We start from the raw sequence: 20,149 nt of genomic DNA, 5'->3' as shown, positions 1-20,149 counted from the left end.
TCATCCTTTCAAACCTGACGAAATTATAAACGGTTCTTTCTTCTCAGTGTCAAAGAAGAATAGTGGATGGGAGAATGGAGCCTCTCCCATCACCATTTTGTTCCCCTAGGACCCCAAATAGTGGCATTTCTTTTGTTTTTATTGTTTCATGGCAGTTGGTAACCTTTCTAAATTGAATACACTCAGCCATCTTATCTAAGACAAAAATATTTCAAAAGTTCTTCTTGGCATCCGCATATTACTTGAGAAGTTTAGAAAAAGATGTAAACATTCAATTACCAAATTGCTCCTCTGCAAGCTCAGCTACCATGAAGCTAAAAGTCTAAGAGCTTTTAAAAGTTGGTTTGAATAAAATTATTTTGGCAAGATTATTGTACAATTAAAGGAATTTATGCCTTAAGAGAAGTGAAAATAATTCTGTGCACATTAGAAATGAATGTCAGAGCCAAAGTTAGGATTCCTAGCCTGAGGTGCTTTGCTTAATATGATGCTTAGCTTATTAATGTATATCACATCCTATTTCCCTCAATGTTGTTTTCAAAAGAATGTACTCTCTTTTTCTCATACATTGAATCCAATGAATTTTAGTTATTTTTTCTTTGTCAGAATTAATTTTTCCCAATATAGCTTTTAAAGGCTGTCAATAGTAATTTTTCTTTTTTTAAAGGACATGATTAAAGAACATTTTATTAGCTGTTTGTGTTATCATAGCAGTAACCCAGATAATATAAATGGACAGATTATTTATTTTTAAATCCATTGCCTTTGTGTTTTCATGAGGAGAAGAAAAAAACTAATATTTTAATACACTGAGATGTGTAGGGAAAATTAAAAGTTTATTTACTTACCCTTTAGTGAAGGTCTTACCCTTCACTAAAAATGTTATAAATGTATTTAATTATACTTTTTATTTAAATATAATGAATATAAACATAATTATATACTATCTAGAGGCAAAATTTGGTTTTAGGATAGAATAAAAAGGTAAATTGCAAATTATTCCAGTATTTTCTAAGTTGCTTATTTATTTATTGGCTGCCTGGGCTCAAGGGGTACAAAATATCATAGACTTTGCCTACAAGATGCTCACAGTCTAGAGCTGAGGTGGACAGACATTTACATCCAGTGTGAGAAATGTAATGACAGATATGTGCAGGGTACTGAGGAAGACCACAGAGGGAGGAGACCTAACTTCGACTGGTGGGATAAAGAGATGAGAGAGCTTTCTTCGGTCCGTACGTCCAAAATGACAAAGAAAAGAAGGAACAACGGTCGTGCCAAAAAGGGCCGTGGCCATGTGCAGCCTATTCGCTGCACTAACTGTGCCCGATGCGTGCCCAAGGACAAGGCCATTAAGAAATTCGTCATTCGAAACATAGTGGAGGCCGCAGCGGTCAGGGACATTTCTGAAGCGAGCGTCTTTGATGCCTATGTGCTTCCCAAGCTGTATGTGAAGCTGCATTACTGTGTGAGTTGTGCAGTTCACAGCAAAGTAGTCAGGAATCGATCTCGTGAAGCCCGCAAGGACCGAACACCCCCTCCCCGATTTAGACCTGCGGGTGCTGCCCCACGTCCCCCACCAAAGCCCATGTAAGGAGCTGAGTCCTTAAAGACTGAGACAGACTATTCTCTGGAGAAAAATAAAATGGAAATTGTACTTAAAAAAAAAAAAAAGAGATGAGAGAGTCTGAGAAAACTTACTGGAGGACAAGATGTTTGAAATATACAGGAACAAGGAACAAGGATGGGAATGGATGCCCTGGTTAAAGTAATAATATGAGCAAGGTATTGAGGGCTGAGAGGGCCTGAAATTTGCCAATAGTTCATTATGACTGGGTATGTAGTAATGGCAGAGAGAGTACCTGCCTGCAGTTGGTGAGAAGCCCTAGATTGGTGTGGGGTGGGTGGAGAAGGAGGAGTGAGTATGTGTGATACAAGAGAGATGGGAATGGAGAGAAAAGGAGTGGAGGAAAGGAGAGATAGACATAGAAAAAATATGAAAAAACAAACAAACAACTCTCCTCCTGGGAAGTAACAGTTCAGGAAAAGCAACCTCTTAAGGATTAAGGAAGTCGAAGGTAAGAGAAAGTTAAATCAAGAGTTTGCCACTACAAAATCTTTAGGAAATCCTGAAATAAAGGTGAGGAGATTGAGTCGGGATATTAGGAATTGCAATGCTTGTTTCTGTTTTCTGTAATGGATACCAATTACAATGTGCAAATGTGTAAGGATATAGATGTTTAGCTATTAATGCAAGAACCTAATTTGGGGATTTGAGGAGGTTCAGTGACTAGGGCTTAGTCATCTGAGCTTTTCTCTTCGTTATACTCACTCCCTAAGCAGCATCATCTGGTTCCAAGGTTTTAAATATCATTGATATACTGATGACTCCCAAATTTTTATCTCCATCTCACCCTCTTCCATGAACTTCAGACTCATATATGTAACTGCCTACTTGACATCTCTACTGCGATCTAAAAAGGCATCTCAAATTAGCATGTCCAAAAAGAAATCTTGATTTGCTCCTATACTTTCTCCTTCTGTAGTTTTCTTTATGTCAATAAATGGCAACTGTATTCATTTTGAAGCTCAGGCCAAAAACCTTAGAGTCATTTTAAAATGTATGCACACACACACACACACACACACACACAGACGCACACTTTATTTTTTAGACCAATTTTCGATTTACAGAAACAATTGAGCAGATAGTACAGAGATTTCCCATCTAAGTCCCAGTTGAGCAGTGTTTCCCCTGTTATTAACATCCTTGTGTTAGTATGGTATATTTGTTACAATTAACCAATATTCATACATTATTATTATTATTAACTGAAATTTGTCATTTACATTAAGGTTTTTTTTATTGCATAATTCTATGGTTTTTGACAAATGCATAATGTCACGTATTCATCGTCACATACAGAATAGTTTCAGTGCCATAAACATTCCCTATGCTTCATTTATTCATCCCTCTCTTCACCCCCAAGCCCACCCCTGGCTGCCACTGAACTTTTTACTTTCTGTGTTGTTTTGTCTTTTGCAGAATGGCATATAGCTGGAATAATACGGTATGTAGCCTTTCAGATTGGCTTTCACTCAGCAATATGTATCCTTGTTAGCATGGCATTTTGGGTTTTAGCTACCCTAGTGGGCACACAGTGGCATCTCATTGCCGCTTTTTTAACTTCTTGCAATTTCCTAATGACATATGATGTTGAACATCTTTTCATATGCTTATTTGCCACATATGAGGTGTCTGTTCAGATTTTTTGCCCATTTTTAAATTCGGTTTTCTTTTTGTTAACTTTCAAGAGTTCTGTGTATATTTTGAATGCAAGTCCTTTATCAGATATGTGTTTTACAAATATTTTCTCCCAATCCATGGCTTATATTTTCATTCTCTTAACATTGTGTTTTGCAGAACAGAAGTTTTAAATTTTAATAGAATCTGATATAATATTTTTTTCCTGGATCATGCTTTTGGTATTTTATCTAAAAAACTCATCACCAAATCCAAGGCATCCTATTTTGTCTTACAGAAGTTTTATAGTTTTGCATTTTACATTGAGGTCTGTGATCCATTTTGAGTTAATTTTTATGAAGGATGTAAGTTCAGTGTTTAGACTGATTTTTTCCAGGTGAATATCCAGTTACTTTAGCACCATTTGTTGAAAAGATGTTTCTTTCTTCATCAAATTGCTTTTGTTTTTTTTGTCAAAGATCAATTGACTATGTGGGTAAATTCTGAGCTCTCTATTCTATTCCATTGACCTATCTATTCCTTAACCAATACCACATGATCTTGACTATTATAGCTTTACGATAGGTCTTTTTTTTTTTTTCTTTGTGTGTTTTTTTTGAGATGGGGTCTCACTCTTGTGCCCAAGTTGGAGTGGAAAGGCACGATCTCGGCTCACTGCAACCTCTGCCTCCTGGGTTCAAGCAATTCTCATGCCTTAGCCTCTCGAGTAGCTGGGACTACAGGTGCGTGCCACCACGTCTGGCTAATTTTTGTATTTTTAGTAGAGGCAGGGTTTCACCATGTTGGCCAGGCTGGTCTCAAACTCCTAACCTCAAGTGATCCACCTGCCTTAGCCTCTTAAAGTGCTGAGTTACAGGTGTGAGCCACTGTGCCTGGTTTGTAATAGGTCTTAAAGTCAGATAAAATCAGTCCTCTCACTTTGTTCTTTAACATTTTGTTGGATATTCTGACTCTTTGGCCTTTCTGTATCAATTTTAGAATCAGCTTGTCAATATCTACAAAACAACATGCTGGGATTTTGAATGGGATTGCACTTACTGTGGATCACATTGAGAAGAATTGGTATCCAGGATATGGACTATCTCTCGATTTATTTAGATCTCGTATGATTTCTTTCATCAGAGTTTTACAGTTTTCTTCACATAGATCCTATAAATATTTTTAGATTTATACCTAAATGTTTATCTTTTATGAAGCTAATGTAAATGGTGTTTTGTTTTTAATTTCAAATTCCAGTTGTTTATTGCTGATATATAGGAATAAAGTGGACTTTTGTATATTATCCTTGTATCCTGTAACCTTGCTATAATCTCTTAGTTTTTATTCTTCCATTTTCTCATACCCCCAAATTAATTTATCAATAAACCCCGTCAGTTCCTTAAAAATACATCCAGAATCTGTCCATGTCTTACCACTTCTCTACAACTGTTACCACTCTCGCTTAAGCTGCTATTATCTCACCTCCTGGACCTACTAAGTGGTCCTCCTTTAAAACACTTGCTATATTAATGCTAGTAAACCTATTGCGTATTTGGTTTTCTTTGATTATCTACTGTCTGTTTTCCTCCACTAGAAAGTAAGTTCCCTGAAAGTGAGAACTTTGTTTTGTTTATTGGTATATCCCTAGGGTCTAACCTGGTACCTCGTACATGGTGCTAAGTAAGTATTTGTTGAAAGATTGGGTAAGCTATCTTAGGCTAACTGTGTTCCTGCAGCAGAGACTTGCTAAATAATACCTTAAAGATCATAAGAATGTACTATAAGCAACCTTTTAAGAGTTTCCAAAAAATTAGAATATCTGCAAAATCTGCCAGGCACAGTGGCTTACACCTGTAATCCCAGCACTTTGGGAGGCTGAAGTGGGCAGATCCCAGCACTTTGGGAGGCTGAGGTGGGCAGATCGCCTGAGGTCAGGAGTTTGATACCTGGCCAACATGGCAAAACCCCGTCTCTTCTAAAAATACAAAAAATTAGCTGGTGTGGTGGTGTGTGCCTGTAGTCCCAGCTACTTGGGAGGCATAGTGAAGCAAAGGAATCACTTGAACCCAGGAGGTGGAGGTTGCAGTGAGCCAGGATCACACCACTGTGCTGCAGCCTGGGTGACAGAGCGAGACTCTCTCAAAAAACAAACAAACAAACAAATACACACACACACACACACACACACGTATCTGCAAAATCCATCCACTTGCAGGATTTATCACCATTTTCCACGCTTTACATTGTAACCTGCCAATGTTATGAATAACCTCTTTACTTTTTAGTTGAATTTCTTTTCATTTATATTCTCTCTGCCCTTTCACCCCTCATTTTCCCTAGTGCCTTGGGAAAAGGACTTAATATTAATTCTGGAGTAAAGGGTTACCAGAACTAGTTCTTTCTTTAGAACGTCTCTGCAGATATTCTTAGATATGAGATTTAATCCCCAAATGCTACATACTTTCTTGAAGGACCGTCCATTATTATTTTCCTGTAATGGAAAAATATTGCCACTTTCTGAGAGCATAATCCTTATTACAAATTCATTATAATGACCACTTTTTATTTGAGTCCCAAAGTCTCATAACTGCAAAATGACTTCTGTCATTTGGCCTCTCTGCATATTAGGATGTGTGTCCTCACCTTACCTCTGTTAGAAATCTGCTGCTGGTGAAACCCTCAATTCTGTCAGCTTCTTTTAACTGATACAGCATTTTTTTTTTCTCTTACCCTTAAGAAAAAGCTTGCAGTTTATTACAGAATGACTTCCCACTGGGGTGGATAGCTTGATTGTTCAGTAAACCCCCTTGGAATTTTAGCTGCCTTGATTTTTTACTAGGAAGGCATTGGCATGAATTTCAAGGAGGAGGTCTGTTATCCCTGAAACTTTTCTTTGGAACCGAGCCTGTGGATGAATAACGCTTCTTTGGTGCCTCTGGCACCAACTTAATTTTGCATTATGTTTCAGAGTTGCGTTATGGTATGTCATTCCATTATATCATAATGAGGCAAATCAAGGAGTTATTCTCTTTTACTAATAAGGCTATAGCGTATATTATTTGGCCACATTGAAGAGCAAAGAAAGAGATACTTTCTATGGGTTGAAATTAATACTACTTTTAACCCATGATACATTCATTTCAATAGCATTTGAAGTTAAAAGTAATGTGGTCTTCAACTTCTTGTCCTCTTTGTAAATCTTCAGAGATTACTTAGTCTCTGTTTTAGAATCATTGTAGAAAAATCAATGCTAAGATTTATGAAAAGCATTTAAATAGCTTGGACTGAAGGTATTAGCCAAATAGTGTTAACTGTGTATTTGCTTCAGGCTTGCTTTCAAGTTAGATATATGAAGCTCTGGAATAATTTTTTTTCTGTACACAGAGCTCTTCTGTGAACAGTTATGAGAAAGAAACACCTGTTGTGAGCATCAAATTTTGTTACTGTTAATAAAATAGCTATTATTTTTGATATATATATTTCTTTAGGTGGGATTTTTCCCTTTAGATATAACTGAGTTTAAAACTTGAAACTGTTATTATTAATACATAGGTGATATTTTTCATATGTTGATTTCTATCCAGTATGAACTATAAAGAATTTTGTCGTTTATTATTGTAGATTTGTGTGATGAAACATACAATATTTCTAATGTTGTCACAATATTTTTCCAAAGAACTGAGCTATTAAAATTTATACATATAAGGAAATATTCTGTCATTTCTAAAGTAAGATTTCAAGCCATAAGCTTGTTAGAAATTAAATGAGATTATAGTCTGGTGATACTTAAATGTTCTTGGGATCTTTACAATCATATGTGGTTTTTTTAAGAACTTCAAAATCTTTTTTTACTGTTATTATTAATAGATTGAGAAAGTATAACCTGTTGACTAAAAGGCAAAGTAAACATTTGTAGGATTTTATGCAATATCCTATAATGGAAGCAAACAAGAAAGGTCTTGTTCTTGTTTGTTGAGGAAAAGATGATGGCTTTGCTTTAAACATACTTGAAAAATCGACTAGAAGAGATCCTGAACAAGAAACTGTGTGAGACTTCTGGAGTGTACTTTGAGTAACAGAGGCAGATAAACTATTTTTTTCTGTTACTACCGAGAAGATTCACTAGTAATTCACAATCCCTGCCCCCCGCCAACCAAGTACCATAAACAAGGCCTCAGAAATGGGAACTTCCATTTCATTTTTGACAGTGATTTCTCTAAACTCTGAAAACAAAACCCCTTTTACAACTCTGAGTTAGTTTTCAAATGTTAGGGTTTCCTGCGTGGGTATTTGGGGTAAGTATGAAAATGTTTTGCCGCTTAAATCAAAGAACTCCGGAAACAAATATAAATTGAGAATGGAAAAAGAGTAGTGAATAAGATGGAAATTTCTATTCTAAATTTCAGTATATGGGCTAGAATTCCCATAAAGTTTTCCTTAGGGAACACCCCCCACCCCCAACACACACATACAAACACACTTTCTGATTTAAATAACATTATATCTTCAGAAATGGAAAATGTGTAAAAGTTGTGTTAACAGGCTTCCTTCTTGTCTGTGTCCCATTCTCATCACAGTCTACCAGTTGGGGATGTTTAAGTGGCATTGAAGTGGCTTTATGTGCATTATACACTGGGTTTTATGTATGTTGCATACTGTGAAGTAATCATGATACATGCTGACAACAAAAGATGTAGATAAGTTAAAATTTTAGTTGATCCATTGTCTGTTTCTTCTTTTCCATCTTTGTAGAAAAAAATTAATTCAAGATGGACAGCCTATAAAAATTGATCTTTTTCTATTATTATTAATTTAGATATTGGTGTGCCGCTTTTGAAGAAGGAAAATACTTAGCTACTAAAAGATTTGCGTTGAAGAATTAATTGTGATATGCTGCCTTTTATCACAGTGTGATTTCCCATCAGTGCTGAGTAATGAAGTTTCTGATTAATATCTATAGTTGTTTTATCAGAATATCTTTCTCTAAAGTAAATCATTCTTATGAATAAGAATCTAGCTAATTGTAATATAGTTCAGCATAGGTGGAAATAATTTTTTAAGGACTAAGTCAATTTCTGGGATTCAGACTGTTTTAGAAAATAACCATTTTCTATAATTCCACTAATGGCACAGTGTACCTTAGTATGTTTGGGTTAGTATTCAGTTTTAGCAATAATCATGGAGGCAGGGTTATCTATAAATATTATATCCCAATTTGCAAGGTAGCAAAGCTGGTATATGTACTACATAATATGACCACTTGACAGTTTACGAAGTCTTTTCATATATGCCATTTAATTGATTCATATAATAATCTTATGTGTAGACATAAGGGTGTACTACTATCTTCATTTCAAGTATCCTTGAAAAGACTTTCTCCGTTGAATTGCCTTTGTACCTTTGTCAAAAATCAACTGACCAGGCTTATAGCAGGTTAAGAAGTAACTTATATGACAGTATTAACACAAAGGATGGGGGAAGGAATGAAGCTATATTGGAGTAAACAGTGACACCAGATAGTTACATGAAGAAATGAAGAATACCTGAAATATTAAATATGTGAATGTAAAAAGACCCTAATATATTTTCCTTTCTCCTCTTAACTTTATAAAAAGAAAATTATATAAAGTAATAATTATAACACTATATTACTGGGTTTAAATATATAAATGTATATGACAATAATAGCATAAAGGAGGAGGAAAGGAATAAAGCTCTATTGGAGCAGTTTATATTTTTTAGAATCAAGTTAGTGTTAAGCTGAGAGAAATTTTGATAAACTAAGACACAATAGTAATCTCTAGAGTCACCACTAAGAAACTCAAGAAACTATAGTAAAAAAAAAAATTATTAATTAAAATGGCGTACTAGAAAATACCTATTTAATAGAAAAACAAGGTGATAAAGGAGGGTGAGAGGAAGAAAAAAGACATGTGATATATAGAAAACAAATAGCTAAATGGCAGGCATGAATCCAACCATACCAATGTTAATTTTAAATGTGAATAAACACTCAAAAGGGCAGAGATTGTCAGATTGGAGCTAAAAACAAGATCCAACTATATGCTGTCTATAAAAGATATACTTCAGATTCAGAGACATCAATTTTGGAAAACTGTCAACTATTTCTATACCATTCTCTTTCCTTTCCTTCTGTGATTCCAATGATGTGTATGTTAAACTTATTTGATACTATACCAGAAGCTTCTGATGTTATTTTTTAAAATTATTTTTTCTCTTTGTACTTCAGTTTGGTTTCTTGTGACCTGTTTTCAAGTTTTCTAGTGCTTTCTTCGTGTCACATCTAGTCTAATTGAGTGACCGCAACTCCTAAGTATATTGTGACTTTATTTTCAGGATAAGGGAGATCTTGAAGGCATCTCGAAAATTGCAAGGTGATCCAGATTTGCCGATGTCTTTTACTTTGGCCATAGTGGAGTCTGATTCTACAATAGTCTATTATAAACTTACTGATGGATTTATGCTGCCAGACCCTCAGGTCAGTTTTGAGGTAACTGACAGCAACAAGTACAAAAAGAGGAAAATTATGACATGATTTTAAGTGTGACTCAAGTCATTCACAGAACTGCCACTTCCTTTGCCATAGGGAAAATTCAAGAAAAAAAGTATTGATTTTCATACCTCAGAAAATTGGCTATATTTTGTTCAAAGTAGTGTGCTCCTAGTTATTGTTGCAAAAAAATTGATTTCCTTACTCTATGGAGAATTTCATGGTTTTCCAAAGTATTTTATGAAGTCATCATGCATTTAATTATTTAGTGAGTAACTGAGGTGGAATGTAAAGGCTAACAATAGTTGTAACTAAAAAAACGCTTCTTTAAGAAATGTTAAATTGGTTGACATTTTGACAGGAACATTTTAATAAGATAAATGGGCTATATGTGATTTCTTTACATACTTTGTTGGCATAATTTGGATAATTACATTAAATAGCTTTCTAATTTTGCTTTTGGATTACATTGTTTATTGGAGAAAAGTCCATTCTGATCTTTTTTTTTTTTCCAGAATATTTCTCTTAGAAGATGACATCTGTGTTTCCTGATGCTTGTTTTATTCATACAAGATTGGATTTGAGAACCATCAGACTGCTTTTATCTCAGAGATAGTCAGGGTTGACTTAAATAGTGAGGGTTGACTTCCCCATTCCATAAGGTTTTCATTCTGAAGAATAAAACTTCCCTAGATAGAAGACTTTCTCCTTCTTAAAAAATATAGAGTGATTTCTTTAAAACTTTCTTATCTAGAGACAGTTTAATTACAGTTGTATACAGGTTTATGCCTAGGATGTGTTCAAATGGGTGGGACCTGTCTGCTGCTTTTGTCATCCCACACTCATAGTTGCCTCTTGGTTTCTTGCTGCCACTGCCAGCTCATTGTTGAGACTGCTATCTCTTTTTCTCACTCAACTCTCCCCAGTGCGTTTTGGCCACTGCAGCTATGTTAGAATGGCATTTTATATATACCTTGTCACCTACTTCTGTCTGCTTTTTCCTCTCCAGTAGAAAGTAAAAGATTTCTTTCAATTGGTCTTCCTGTTGCAATTACTGTTATTTCTCTTTTTTGGTTAACTTTAAATCAAAACTCAAAATATGTTCATCCAGAGTGTAAACTTAAGTGTCTTGAGTAACAGGAACCAGAGACATGTTACCTACAAGAGTTCTGGGCTATCCTTTTCATTCTTATCACATATCATAGCTTGAATGTTACAAGAGTGTGGGAGAGTATGAACCTTAAAAATGTCTTCATTAATTAGACCCAGTTATTCCACTTTTGTTAATGTCTCTCAAATTGTACAAAGTATGAAAAATTATATGCACAAAGATATTCCAAGTGACATTACTTTTAGTAGCCCATATTATAAACCACTTTAAAGTTTGGGGTAAAGATTGGCAAACTTTTTCTATAAAGGGCCAGAAAGTAACTATTTTAGGCTTTTAAACCTACTGTCTCTGTCATAACTTGTCAACACTGCTGTATGAAGCACAAAAGCAGCCACAGACAATACATAAACAATATGGGCGTGGCTTTGTTCCAGTAAAACTTTATTTACAAATGTGGCACCATAGTTTGCATCCCTGCATCTAAGGAATAGTCAATAAACAGATATATACAAATGGTACATAATGTACTTACTAAAAATTAGTAATGAATATTATTAAAAGCATGAAAATGTTACATTAAGTAAAAATTGCAAGATGGAAAAGTGTATGAGTGGATGTAATCATGGCTGAAATAACAGACCAAGCATTCTATAAAAAGATAACAAAGTAAATCAAATTACTAACCGGTTATAGTGGGATGGGAGGCAGAAAATGGATGACTTTGTCTTTTCTTAATGTTTTTATTTGTATTACTTTTATAATAAAAATGTTTTAAAATTAAAAAGTGTCTTGAAATCTGTATTAGTTATCTATCATTGCAAAATAATATTACCACAAATGTAGCAACTTAAAACAGCACACAGCACACATTTATTATCTTATAGTTTTTGTGGGTAAGGGACCTGGGCACAGATTAGTTGGGTCCTCTGTGAGGCTCCAGTCTCATCTGAGACTTGACCGGGGAGGGGTCAGCTTTTTCACCCACATGGTTATTAGTAGCCTTCAGTTCCTTGAGAGTGCTCAATGCTTATGTGCCATTGGCAGGAGGCCACCCTCAACTCTTTGTCACATGGGCCTTCTCAATATAACTGGTTGCTTTCTCAAAGCCCGCAAAGGAGAGTCTCAGCAAGATGGACTGTATAATCTTATATAATGTAATCACATACATCCCATCACCTTTGCCATATTCTGTTGGTTGGAAGCAGGTCATAGGTCCTGCCTACACACTAGGGTTTCATGGCTGATTAGGAAACAATAATAACAAGAATGGAAAAAATGATGAAAATTAGGACCATCACAAAATAGTATAAAGCATCATTCTTCATCTGTAGTCATTCATGACTCCTTCCTTGGATGGTATTTGAATTTCACTTTTATTCTTGGTGGGAGGTCTCCATAACTCCTTCAGGCTCCCTCTGCTTCCCCAGAAGACATGAAGATGCACCTATTCGGAACGATATGTGTTTTGGTGACTCTAGTGGAAAATTTGCAGGCCTAAGAATCCTAAAACAGTTTATGATAAATTCTTAGGGTCTCTTGATTTGTTAAGTCTCTCATTTGATTAATTTTGAGGTCTTTCATTATAATTCCAGAAAATAGCATTTTCTGAAAGAAGTGTAAGGATAATGAATGTCAGATTTGTGTGTCAGATCTGTTAACCAGTGGGCTCCTATATAACTACAAAACCGAAAGTGTCATTTGGGATTGGCTGTGAAAGGTGCTTTCTCAACTCTTTAAAACTAGGATTCAATCCTGCTGTATGTCTTGCTATGTTTACTCTATTTCAGAATGTTCCCTGTGTACTTGACCAAAGTTATTCTGTCCAAAGCCAGCCAGATACATCCTAACATGAATAATGGCCCAGAACTGTTTGGAAAGGGAGGCCACCCAGCTGTGTGTGTCTCATTTTAATGAAAAACTAGATAAAGTGATTTAAGTAATTTTGTAATTGAGTTTACATTTGTCTCCTTGTTAGACTGGACTCCTTAAGAACATAACAAGAAATCATGTATTTTTTAATATATCTCTGTATCCTGCCTCTTTGCACAGTAACTCACATATAGCAAACCCACAGTAAATACTTGGCAAATGAATGAATGCTGATTATAGACATGTCTGATTATATAATGGCTTATTTTTTCCCTCAAGGCAAATAAAACAATTCATTTGAACACCAGAGGGCACTGCTAGATAACCACAGCATTTTCAGACTCTACTAAGAGTAGATTGGCTGGAGAAGTGATGCTCTTGAACATTTATTTTCAATCTGTGGGAAATAGCATAAATAAAAATATAAGTAAATTTTACATACTCACATCCCCTTTTTCTTTCTGGCATGCCTCTAAAATTATACTGACATTAAATACGTGACTTGATTCATGCTTTGCTTGAAATGTAGATCTATATTTAGAAATAAAAGGCTGTTTGGGGTAGGAGTAGATGGGGTGGGATATACTGGCTAAGTGCTGATGGTGAAAGATATGTATTGCTGCTTTAATACAAGCAGGTATGCCTTGTTGTATTACAATTCTCTTTATTCTGTTTTGGAGATAATGTGTTTTTTACAAATTGAAGGTTTGTGGCAACCCTGCCTCAAGCAAGATTGTCGATGCCATTTTTCCAACATGTGATCATTTTGTATCTCTCTGTCATATTTTGGTAATTCTTGCAATATTTTAAACTTTTTTATGATTATTATATCTGATATGGTAATCTTTTTATCAGGGATATTTGATGTTACTATTGTAATTGTTTTGGTGTGCCACAAATTGTGCCCATATAAGACAGCAAACTTAGTTGATAAATGTTATGTGTGTTCTGACTGCCCTACCAACCAGGCTTTCTGCGGTTTCTCTCCCTTCTGGCTTCCCTATTCCCTGAGAAACAGCAATATTGAAATTAGGCCAATTAACAACCCTACAGTGGCCTCTATGTGTTCAAGTAAAAGGTAGAGTAGTACATCTCTCACTTTAATTCAAAAGCTAGAAACGATTACACTTAGTGAGAAAAACATGCCAAAAGATGAGATAGGCTGAAAACTAGGCCTCTTGTGCCAAACAGCAAGTTGTGAATGCAAAGGAAAAGTTATGGAAGGAAATGAAAAGTGCTACTCCAGTGAACACATGAATGAGATTCAAACAGCCTTATTATTGATATGGAGAAAGCTTGAGAGGTCTGCAGAGAAGATCAAACCAGCTACCACATTCCCTTAAGCCAAAACCTAATCCAGAGCAAGGCCCTACCTCTCTTCAATTCTGTGAAGGCTGAGAGAGGTAAAGAAACTGCAGAAGAAAAGTTTGAAGCTAGTAGAGCTTGGTTCATGAGGTTTAAGGAAAGAAGCTGTCTTCATAACTTAAAAGTGCAAAGTGATGCAGCAAATCGTGATGTAGAAGCTGCAGTAAATTATCAAAAAATCTAGCTAAGATAATTGTTGAATGTGACTTTATTGAATAACAGGCTTTAAATGTAGACAGAACAGCCTTATATTGAAAAAAAAAATGCCATCTAGGACTTTCATGGCTAGAAAGAAGCCAATGCCTGGCTTCAAAACTTCAAAGGATGGGCTAATTCTCTTGTCTGGGGCTAATGCAGCTGATGACTAAATTAAAGCCAATGTTCATTTACCATTCTGAAAATCCTGGAGTCCTTAAGAATTATGCTCAATCTGCTCTACTTATACTCTATAAATGGAACAACCATGCCTGGATGAAAGCACATCTGTTTACAGCATGGTTTACTGAATATTTTAAGCCCACAATTGAGACCTACTGCTCAGAAAAAAATATTTCTTTCAAAATAAACTGTTCATTGACAATGCACCTGGTCCCCCAAGAGCCCTAGGGGCATATACAAGGAGATTGATGTTGTTTTCATGCTTGTGAACACATTATCCATTCCATAAGGTCAAGGAGTGATTTTGACTTTGAAGTCTTACTGCTGAAGAACTACATTTTGTAAGGCTGTAGCTGCTATAGATAGTTACTCCTGTGATGGATCTGGGCAAAGTAGACGGACAACTTTCTGGAAAGGAACTGCCATTCTAGATGCCATTAAGAACATTTGTGATTCATGGGAGAAGGTAAAAATGTTTGAAGGATGTTGATTCCAACCCTTGTGGATGACTTTGAGCATTCAAGACTTTAGTGGAGGAAGTAACTGTAGATGTGGTAAAAATAGCAAGGGAATTAGAATTGGAAGCAAAGCTTGAAGATATAAATGGATTGTTATAATTTCATGAGACAACCTGAACATATGAGGAGTTGTTTCTTATGGATGAGCAAAGAGTAGATTCCATCTACTCCTTGTGCAGATACTGTGAGCACTGTTGAAATGATAACAACATATTTAGAAAATTACATAAACTTAGTTAATAAAGAAGCAGCAGAGTTTGAGAAGATTGATTCCAATTTTGAACATTTTACTGTGGGTAAAATGCTATCAAGTAACATCAGAGTCTATAGAGAAATCTTTGGTGAAAGGAAGAGTCAATGATTTTGGCAAATTTCATTGTATCTTATTTTAAGACTTTGCCACAGCCACCGCAACCTTCAGCAAGCACCACCCTGATCAGTTAGCATCCATCAACATCAAGGCAAGACTCTCTGCCAGCAAAAAAATTATGACTTGCTGAAGCCTCAGATGATTATTAGCCTTTTTCGCAATAGAGTATTTTAAAATTAAGGTGTATGCATTGTTTTTTAGACATGATGCCATATACTACATGTTCGTGTAAATGTAAGTTTTATATGCACTAGGAAACCAAAAAAATCGTATGACTTGTTTTATTGCAATATTTACTTTATTGCAGTGGTCTGGAACTGAACCTTCAATATGTCCAAGGTATGCCAGTATAAACTTTTCTGTAAAAGGGATGCCCTCTTTAGCTGGGGCATGAAAGAGGGAAATGGCACGTGAGGATTTCTCTCTGGTGCTGCCTTTGCCTTTCTTTTCTGGAGTCCCTAATCAATGTGCCCTCTGTGCTAGGGCAGCTCAGTGGAACGCTAAGCTAGGTCCTATGGCTCCAGACTAAGTATTTGCTTCTCCTGGCTGAGCCTCTTTAGAAGAATAAGTTACTAAACACTATAGATCTCTTGTCAAGAACATGAAGGAAGAGGTACTTTGGAATTCAAATTTACAATTAGAATAGAAGAATAATCTGCAAAGTTCATGTAGTCAGCATTTTTTTATTTTTATTTTTTATTTTTTACTAAAACAGCTTTTCCCTTTTATAAGTCTGGAACCAAATGACTTAACCAAAACTTCATGGTGTTTCATCTCTTGCTGAGTATTTCTATTCTGAATTCCTCTCTGAGGTCACTTTTTCCACTGCAGCCCCTAGCAGGAGGCCTCTTCACTACTGCAGCACAGTGGTTCCTGCCAAAGTTTATAGTTCTTCTATACAGAAGCTCTTTATTCATCTGCCGTATTTTACCTTGAGTGTTTACATGTGCAGAATGATGTGCTATCCTCTGAACAATTAATAGTACAATTTTCCCTTCTTTCTGGCCAATAACTCTTCTGTTCCTTACCACCCCCATTCTTGCAGCCTAATCCTCTTAATGATCCTTGGATAAGAACTGCTTGTACTCACTAAGGAAAGTGGATGGAAAAATCAAATGTCTAGTAGGTGGATGTGCTATTATAATGTTTAAATGATTCTGAAAATTTTCCCAAAGCCAATTTAAGCAAAATCAGAGATTGGCCTTTTAGGTTTCTGGGTACTAAGTGGAAGTAATAAGTATTTTATTAAATGTTATTTATTTATCAATTTATCTTCAGACATTAACTGGTATCTTAGCTAGGACAACCATTACAAAATACCATAGCCTGGGTGGCATAAACACAGAAATTTATCTCCTTACAGTTCTGGATGCTGGGAGTTCCAAATTAAGGTGCTAGGAAGGCTCTTTTCCTGGTTTGCAGATGGCAGCCTTCTGGCTGTGTCCTCACATGGCCTTTCCTCTGGGGCATGGCGAGATTGAGAAAGAGAGAGAGAGTCAGAGCACGTGCAAGTGCATGCTCTCTGGCGGCATCTTTTCATCTTCCTATAAGAACACCAGCACCATCAGATTAGGGCCCCATCCTTTTAACATCATTTAACTTTAATTGCCTCCCTAAAGGCCTTATCCCCAATTCCAGTCACATTGTGGGATAGGATTTCAATATATGAATTTGAAGGATACATAATGCAGTCCATATAAACTGGGCTCCTTCTTTGTGCTCAGATACTATGGTAAGTCTAGGGATACAAAGATTGGTGAGACATGACCTCTGCCCTCAAGGAACTCAGGCAATTACAACTCTCTTTAGTCAAAATTCTAAACACCTGTTGTTAGTGTGAATTGAGGAATACTTGTCTTGCAGTGTATAAAGTTTGTGTAGTTCACTTAAGGGTGAAGGGGTTCAACAACTTATGATAAAGAGTTTTCAAACCATCATCATATGTGTATTATTTGTCCTAAAGGACTCAGCATTGGATCATATGCAAAGAAAAAGTGCACAGTGAACCTCTAAGGAGCTTATTGTCTCGCTTGAAAGGAGAAAATCTAGGTACAGAATAATTCGAGAGCATTACAAGGACAATATTACATATAAATGCAAAATTATAATCATGTTGTACTTTATTCACTACTAAGTGCTTCAGAACCCTGTATCTTGATGCTCACAACAGAGCTGATGTTACTTACATGTTATTAACTTTTTATCCTCATAAGAGAGAGAAGTTAGGGCACAAGTGGTTAACTAATAGCTCCATGTAGTAGAAAGCAAATGGAGTGGGTAATGCAGATTAGATCCAGGTCTCCTGATACCTAGCACTCTATTGTTTTCAGAATATTATGTTGCCTTTTTCTTGTATGATGCAGAGAAATATATTAGTGTGTGCCAAAGAGTCTTTGGGAGGAAAAAATTATTCAGTTCTGGAGGGAGTTAGGAAGTGATTTTGGGATCAATTACATTATCCTCTGATACTTGAACAAATGTATCAAAATGTCAAGCTATTTGTGGGTAATTCTGAAAAACATATTCATAAGCAATGTATTTACAGAGTTTCATTCCAGAAGATAAACACATTCATGCTCATGCTTTTATGTTGGCAAACCTAAAACAATATTTAATAGTAAATACAGAAGAACTCATAAGGTTTCTCTGCTTGTTGACGCTAAATTTTGTGCTGGCACAAAAAGAAAATCCAGAAACTTATAAATGATCATTTCACCTCAATGAAGAAGGGTCTTGCACCCCAAGTATTCCTCAGATCTGCCTGCCAGTGCTTGGAATCCTAACATAATTCTGTTTCTTAATCATGAATCAATAATCCAATTTGGTAGCACCTTCGTGGGTAAGACATTGTGCTAAGATCTGGGGGAAAGACAATTCCAAATATGTTATTATTAGATTCAATAGGTCAGATTAATCCGCTTAACTGTTACAAGAATATTTAAATGTTTATTCTCAATTTCTATACTTACATCATTGCAGAGCAGCAATAGTTTGTGGATTGATACCTGTGTATGAACCACACTTTGAGTGGCATGTGTTAAAAGCTTTGGTGAGAAATGAGAGCCTGAACCCCAGTTCTAGGCATATGCCCAGTTCTAGCTAGCCTGGGCATACTAGTCAGGATGGGTTAGATTATTATGCAGCAACAGCCAGCGAGTTCATTTAACAAGTGTTTATTGCTTGCTCACTTTACATGCCCATTGACTGAAACGGCCCATAACATGCCCTTTACTCTGGAAATCAGAGTGACAGGGCCTCCACCATCTGAAATGCTGTCAGTTCCAGCTGCAGGAGGCAGAGTGCTGCAGTGTTGCTTACTGCAATTAGGAAGCAGCCCGTGTTACTCCTGTCCACGTTTCACTAGCCAAAGGAAGCCACATGACTGGCCGTGATGTACCTCAAGAAAGAGGGAAAGTGCAAATCTGTCATGTTCCTGGATTGAGGAAAAGGAATATACAGAGAGCAGCACTTCCAGGTAATAGAAAGGAGCGGAGGGAGCCAGCAGGTAGATTTAACAACTGGATAGCTGTGTGAACAGAAAAGGAGTTGGAGTTAAACCTCAAACTATTGAGTCCCGTCACTTTAATGGGAGTGAGTTTCAGGTTGTTTTGGGAAGACGGTGAGAAGACGTTACAAGAAGGAAAGGGCACTAAGTACCACCAGGTTGGGAAACGGCCACCTAGAGGACTTTTTCCCACTTCATGGCTCAGGTTCTGGAGATCAGAAAGAAGATCTTGTATGGATCAGGAACCTAAGGTTGCTGGAGACTTTATTCTTTCCGTTCTTCTGATGCACCAGATGTTACACAGACAATGTTGTCCTGGCCATTTCTTTACTTCCATAAGCATGGAAAAAAGAAAGCAGGTGTGCCTGTAGCATAGAAGATTTAGTGGAACTCTGCGAGAATATTTCTGAAGGAAGCTGGTTAAATATGGATGCATGGGTGGGGCTGGGTTTATGAAGAGACTGGTGGCAACTCCTCTGGGATGGATTGTTGTCTATGTGGGATAGTGGACATGGAGTGTTTGTATAGATCTAGGACACCTTCAGGGTGCATTAGCATCTGACAGGGAGAGAGTTGGGGAACAGACATCAGTCCTTAGGGTTTCTCATCAGTCACATGGGTAGTGGCTGATTTGGTCATCATCCTGCAGTGCCTGAGGTCCATCTGGGTCTCTCATGACTTTTTCTCTTGAGCACTTGGAAAATATTTGGTCTGGTCCTGAACTCCAGGGACATGTTGGGGAACTTTCAGGCTGTTTTGGGTCCTCTCCATTTAGATACACTTTCCCAGCCATATGTTCTTCTCTGCTGTCTCCATAACATGTTGGAGAAAGATCCTAAGAGCCTGAGATATGTGGGGTATGTGGAGCTTTACTTGGGCCTGGAGGCATAGTGGGGGGTATAGGGTAGGGGGGGGTGCTGGCCAGATTCCCTTTCATTTCCTCTATTTCCTCTTCTCCGCACCAGCAACTTCTGGGGTCAGGGCGGAGGGCACGGACCATAGGTGTCTGCTCCATGACCAGTTCAAGGTTCTAACTCTTCCGCTTTTGCTACTTTTTATCCCCAACAGGTTTTTTTCCCTCTAGGTTTATTTTGTCTTAGGGGTAGGAAAAACTGATGCTGACCATTTCCAGATCGATTTTCCTTCTAAACATATTGTTTTTGCCAAGATTTTAGATTTTGGAATTTGAAAGTCAAGAATTTGCTCTTTTTGTTCTGTAGCATAATCCTGTTCCTGAGGCAGTGTGCCAAGAAAGTCTGTATGGGAAAAAAGTTCACA

At 36.7% G+C, this 20,149-nt stretch overlaps 3 protein-coding genes across 7 annotated transcripts in view; 2 read left to right on the top strand and 1 right to left on the bottom strand.

The window, feature by feature from the left end:
- ARPC5 (actin related protein 2/3 complex subunit 5) overlaps window positions 1-20,149 on the bottom strand; it is a 1,051,210-nt gene that overhangs the window by 436,977 nt on the left and 594,084 nt on the right. The gene's annotated exons all lie outside the window — the stretch shown is intronic.
- TSEN15 (tRNA splicing endonuclease subunit 15) overlaps window positions 1-20,149 on the top strand; it is a 42,676-nt gene that overhangs the window by 11,383 nt on the left and 11,144 nt on the right. Inside the window, exons 4-5 of one of the 5 annotated variants that reach the window (XM_050765934.1) lie at window positions 9,602-9,743; window positions 10,271-11,650. The exons of 2 other annotated variants lie outside the window; for them this stretch is intronic. In XM_050765934.1, the coding sequence (XP_050621891.1) occupies window positions 9,602-9,743; window positions 10,271-10,291 (163 nt within the window). In that variant the 3' untranslated portion in view covers window positions 10,292-11,650. 2 more of the 5 variants (XM_050765945.1, XM_050765931.1) reach the window with 2 other exon arrangements.
- Window positions 1,216-1,674, top strand: LOC126940236 (40S ribosomal protein S26-like). Its single transcript, XM_050766011.1, has one exon. It carries the CDS (start codon window positions 1,247-1,249, stop codon window positions 1,592-1,594), a length of 348 nt encoding a protein of 115 aa, XP_050621968.1. The 5' UTR covers window positions 1,216-1,246; the 3' UTR covers window positions 1,595-1,674.

This window comes from Macaca thibetana, chromosome 1 (assembly GCF_024542745.1).
Source record: "Macaca thibetana thibetana isolate TM-01 chromosome 1, ASM2454274v1, whole genome shotgun sequence".
Taxonomy (NCBI): domain Eukaryota; kingdom Metazoa; phylum Chordata; class Mammalia; order Primates; family Cercopithecidae; genus Macaca; species Macaca thibetana.
Note: the sequence above shows the minus strand (reverse complement) of the source record. Positions and strands in the feature narration are given on the sequence as shown.

What these genes read in the sequence shown, in the direction of transcription:
- LOC126940236 (XM_050766011.1), top strand. Translation starts at nt 1,247, where the DNA reads ATGACAAAGAAAAGAAGGAACAACGGTCGTGCCAAAAAGGGCCGTGGC.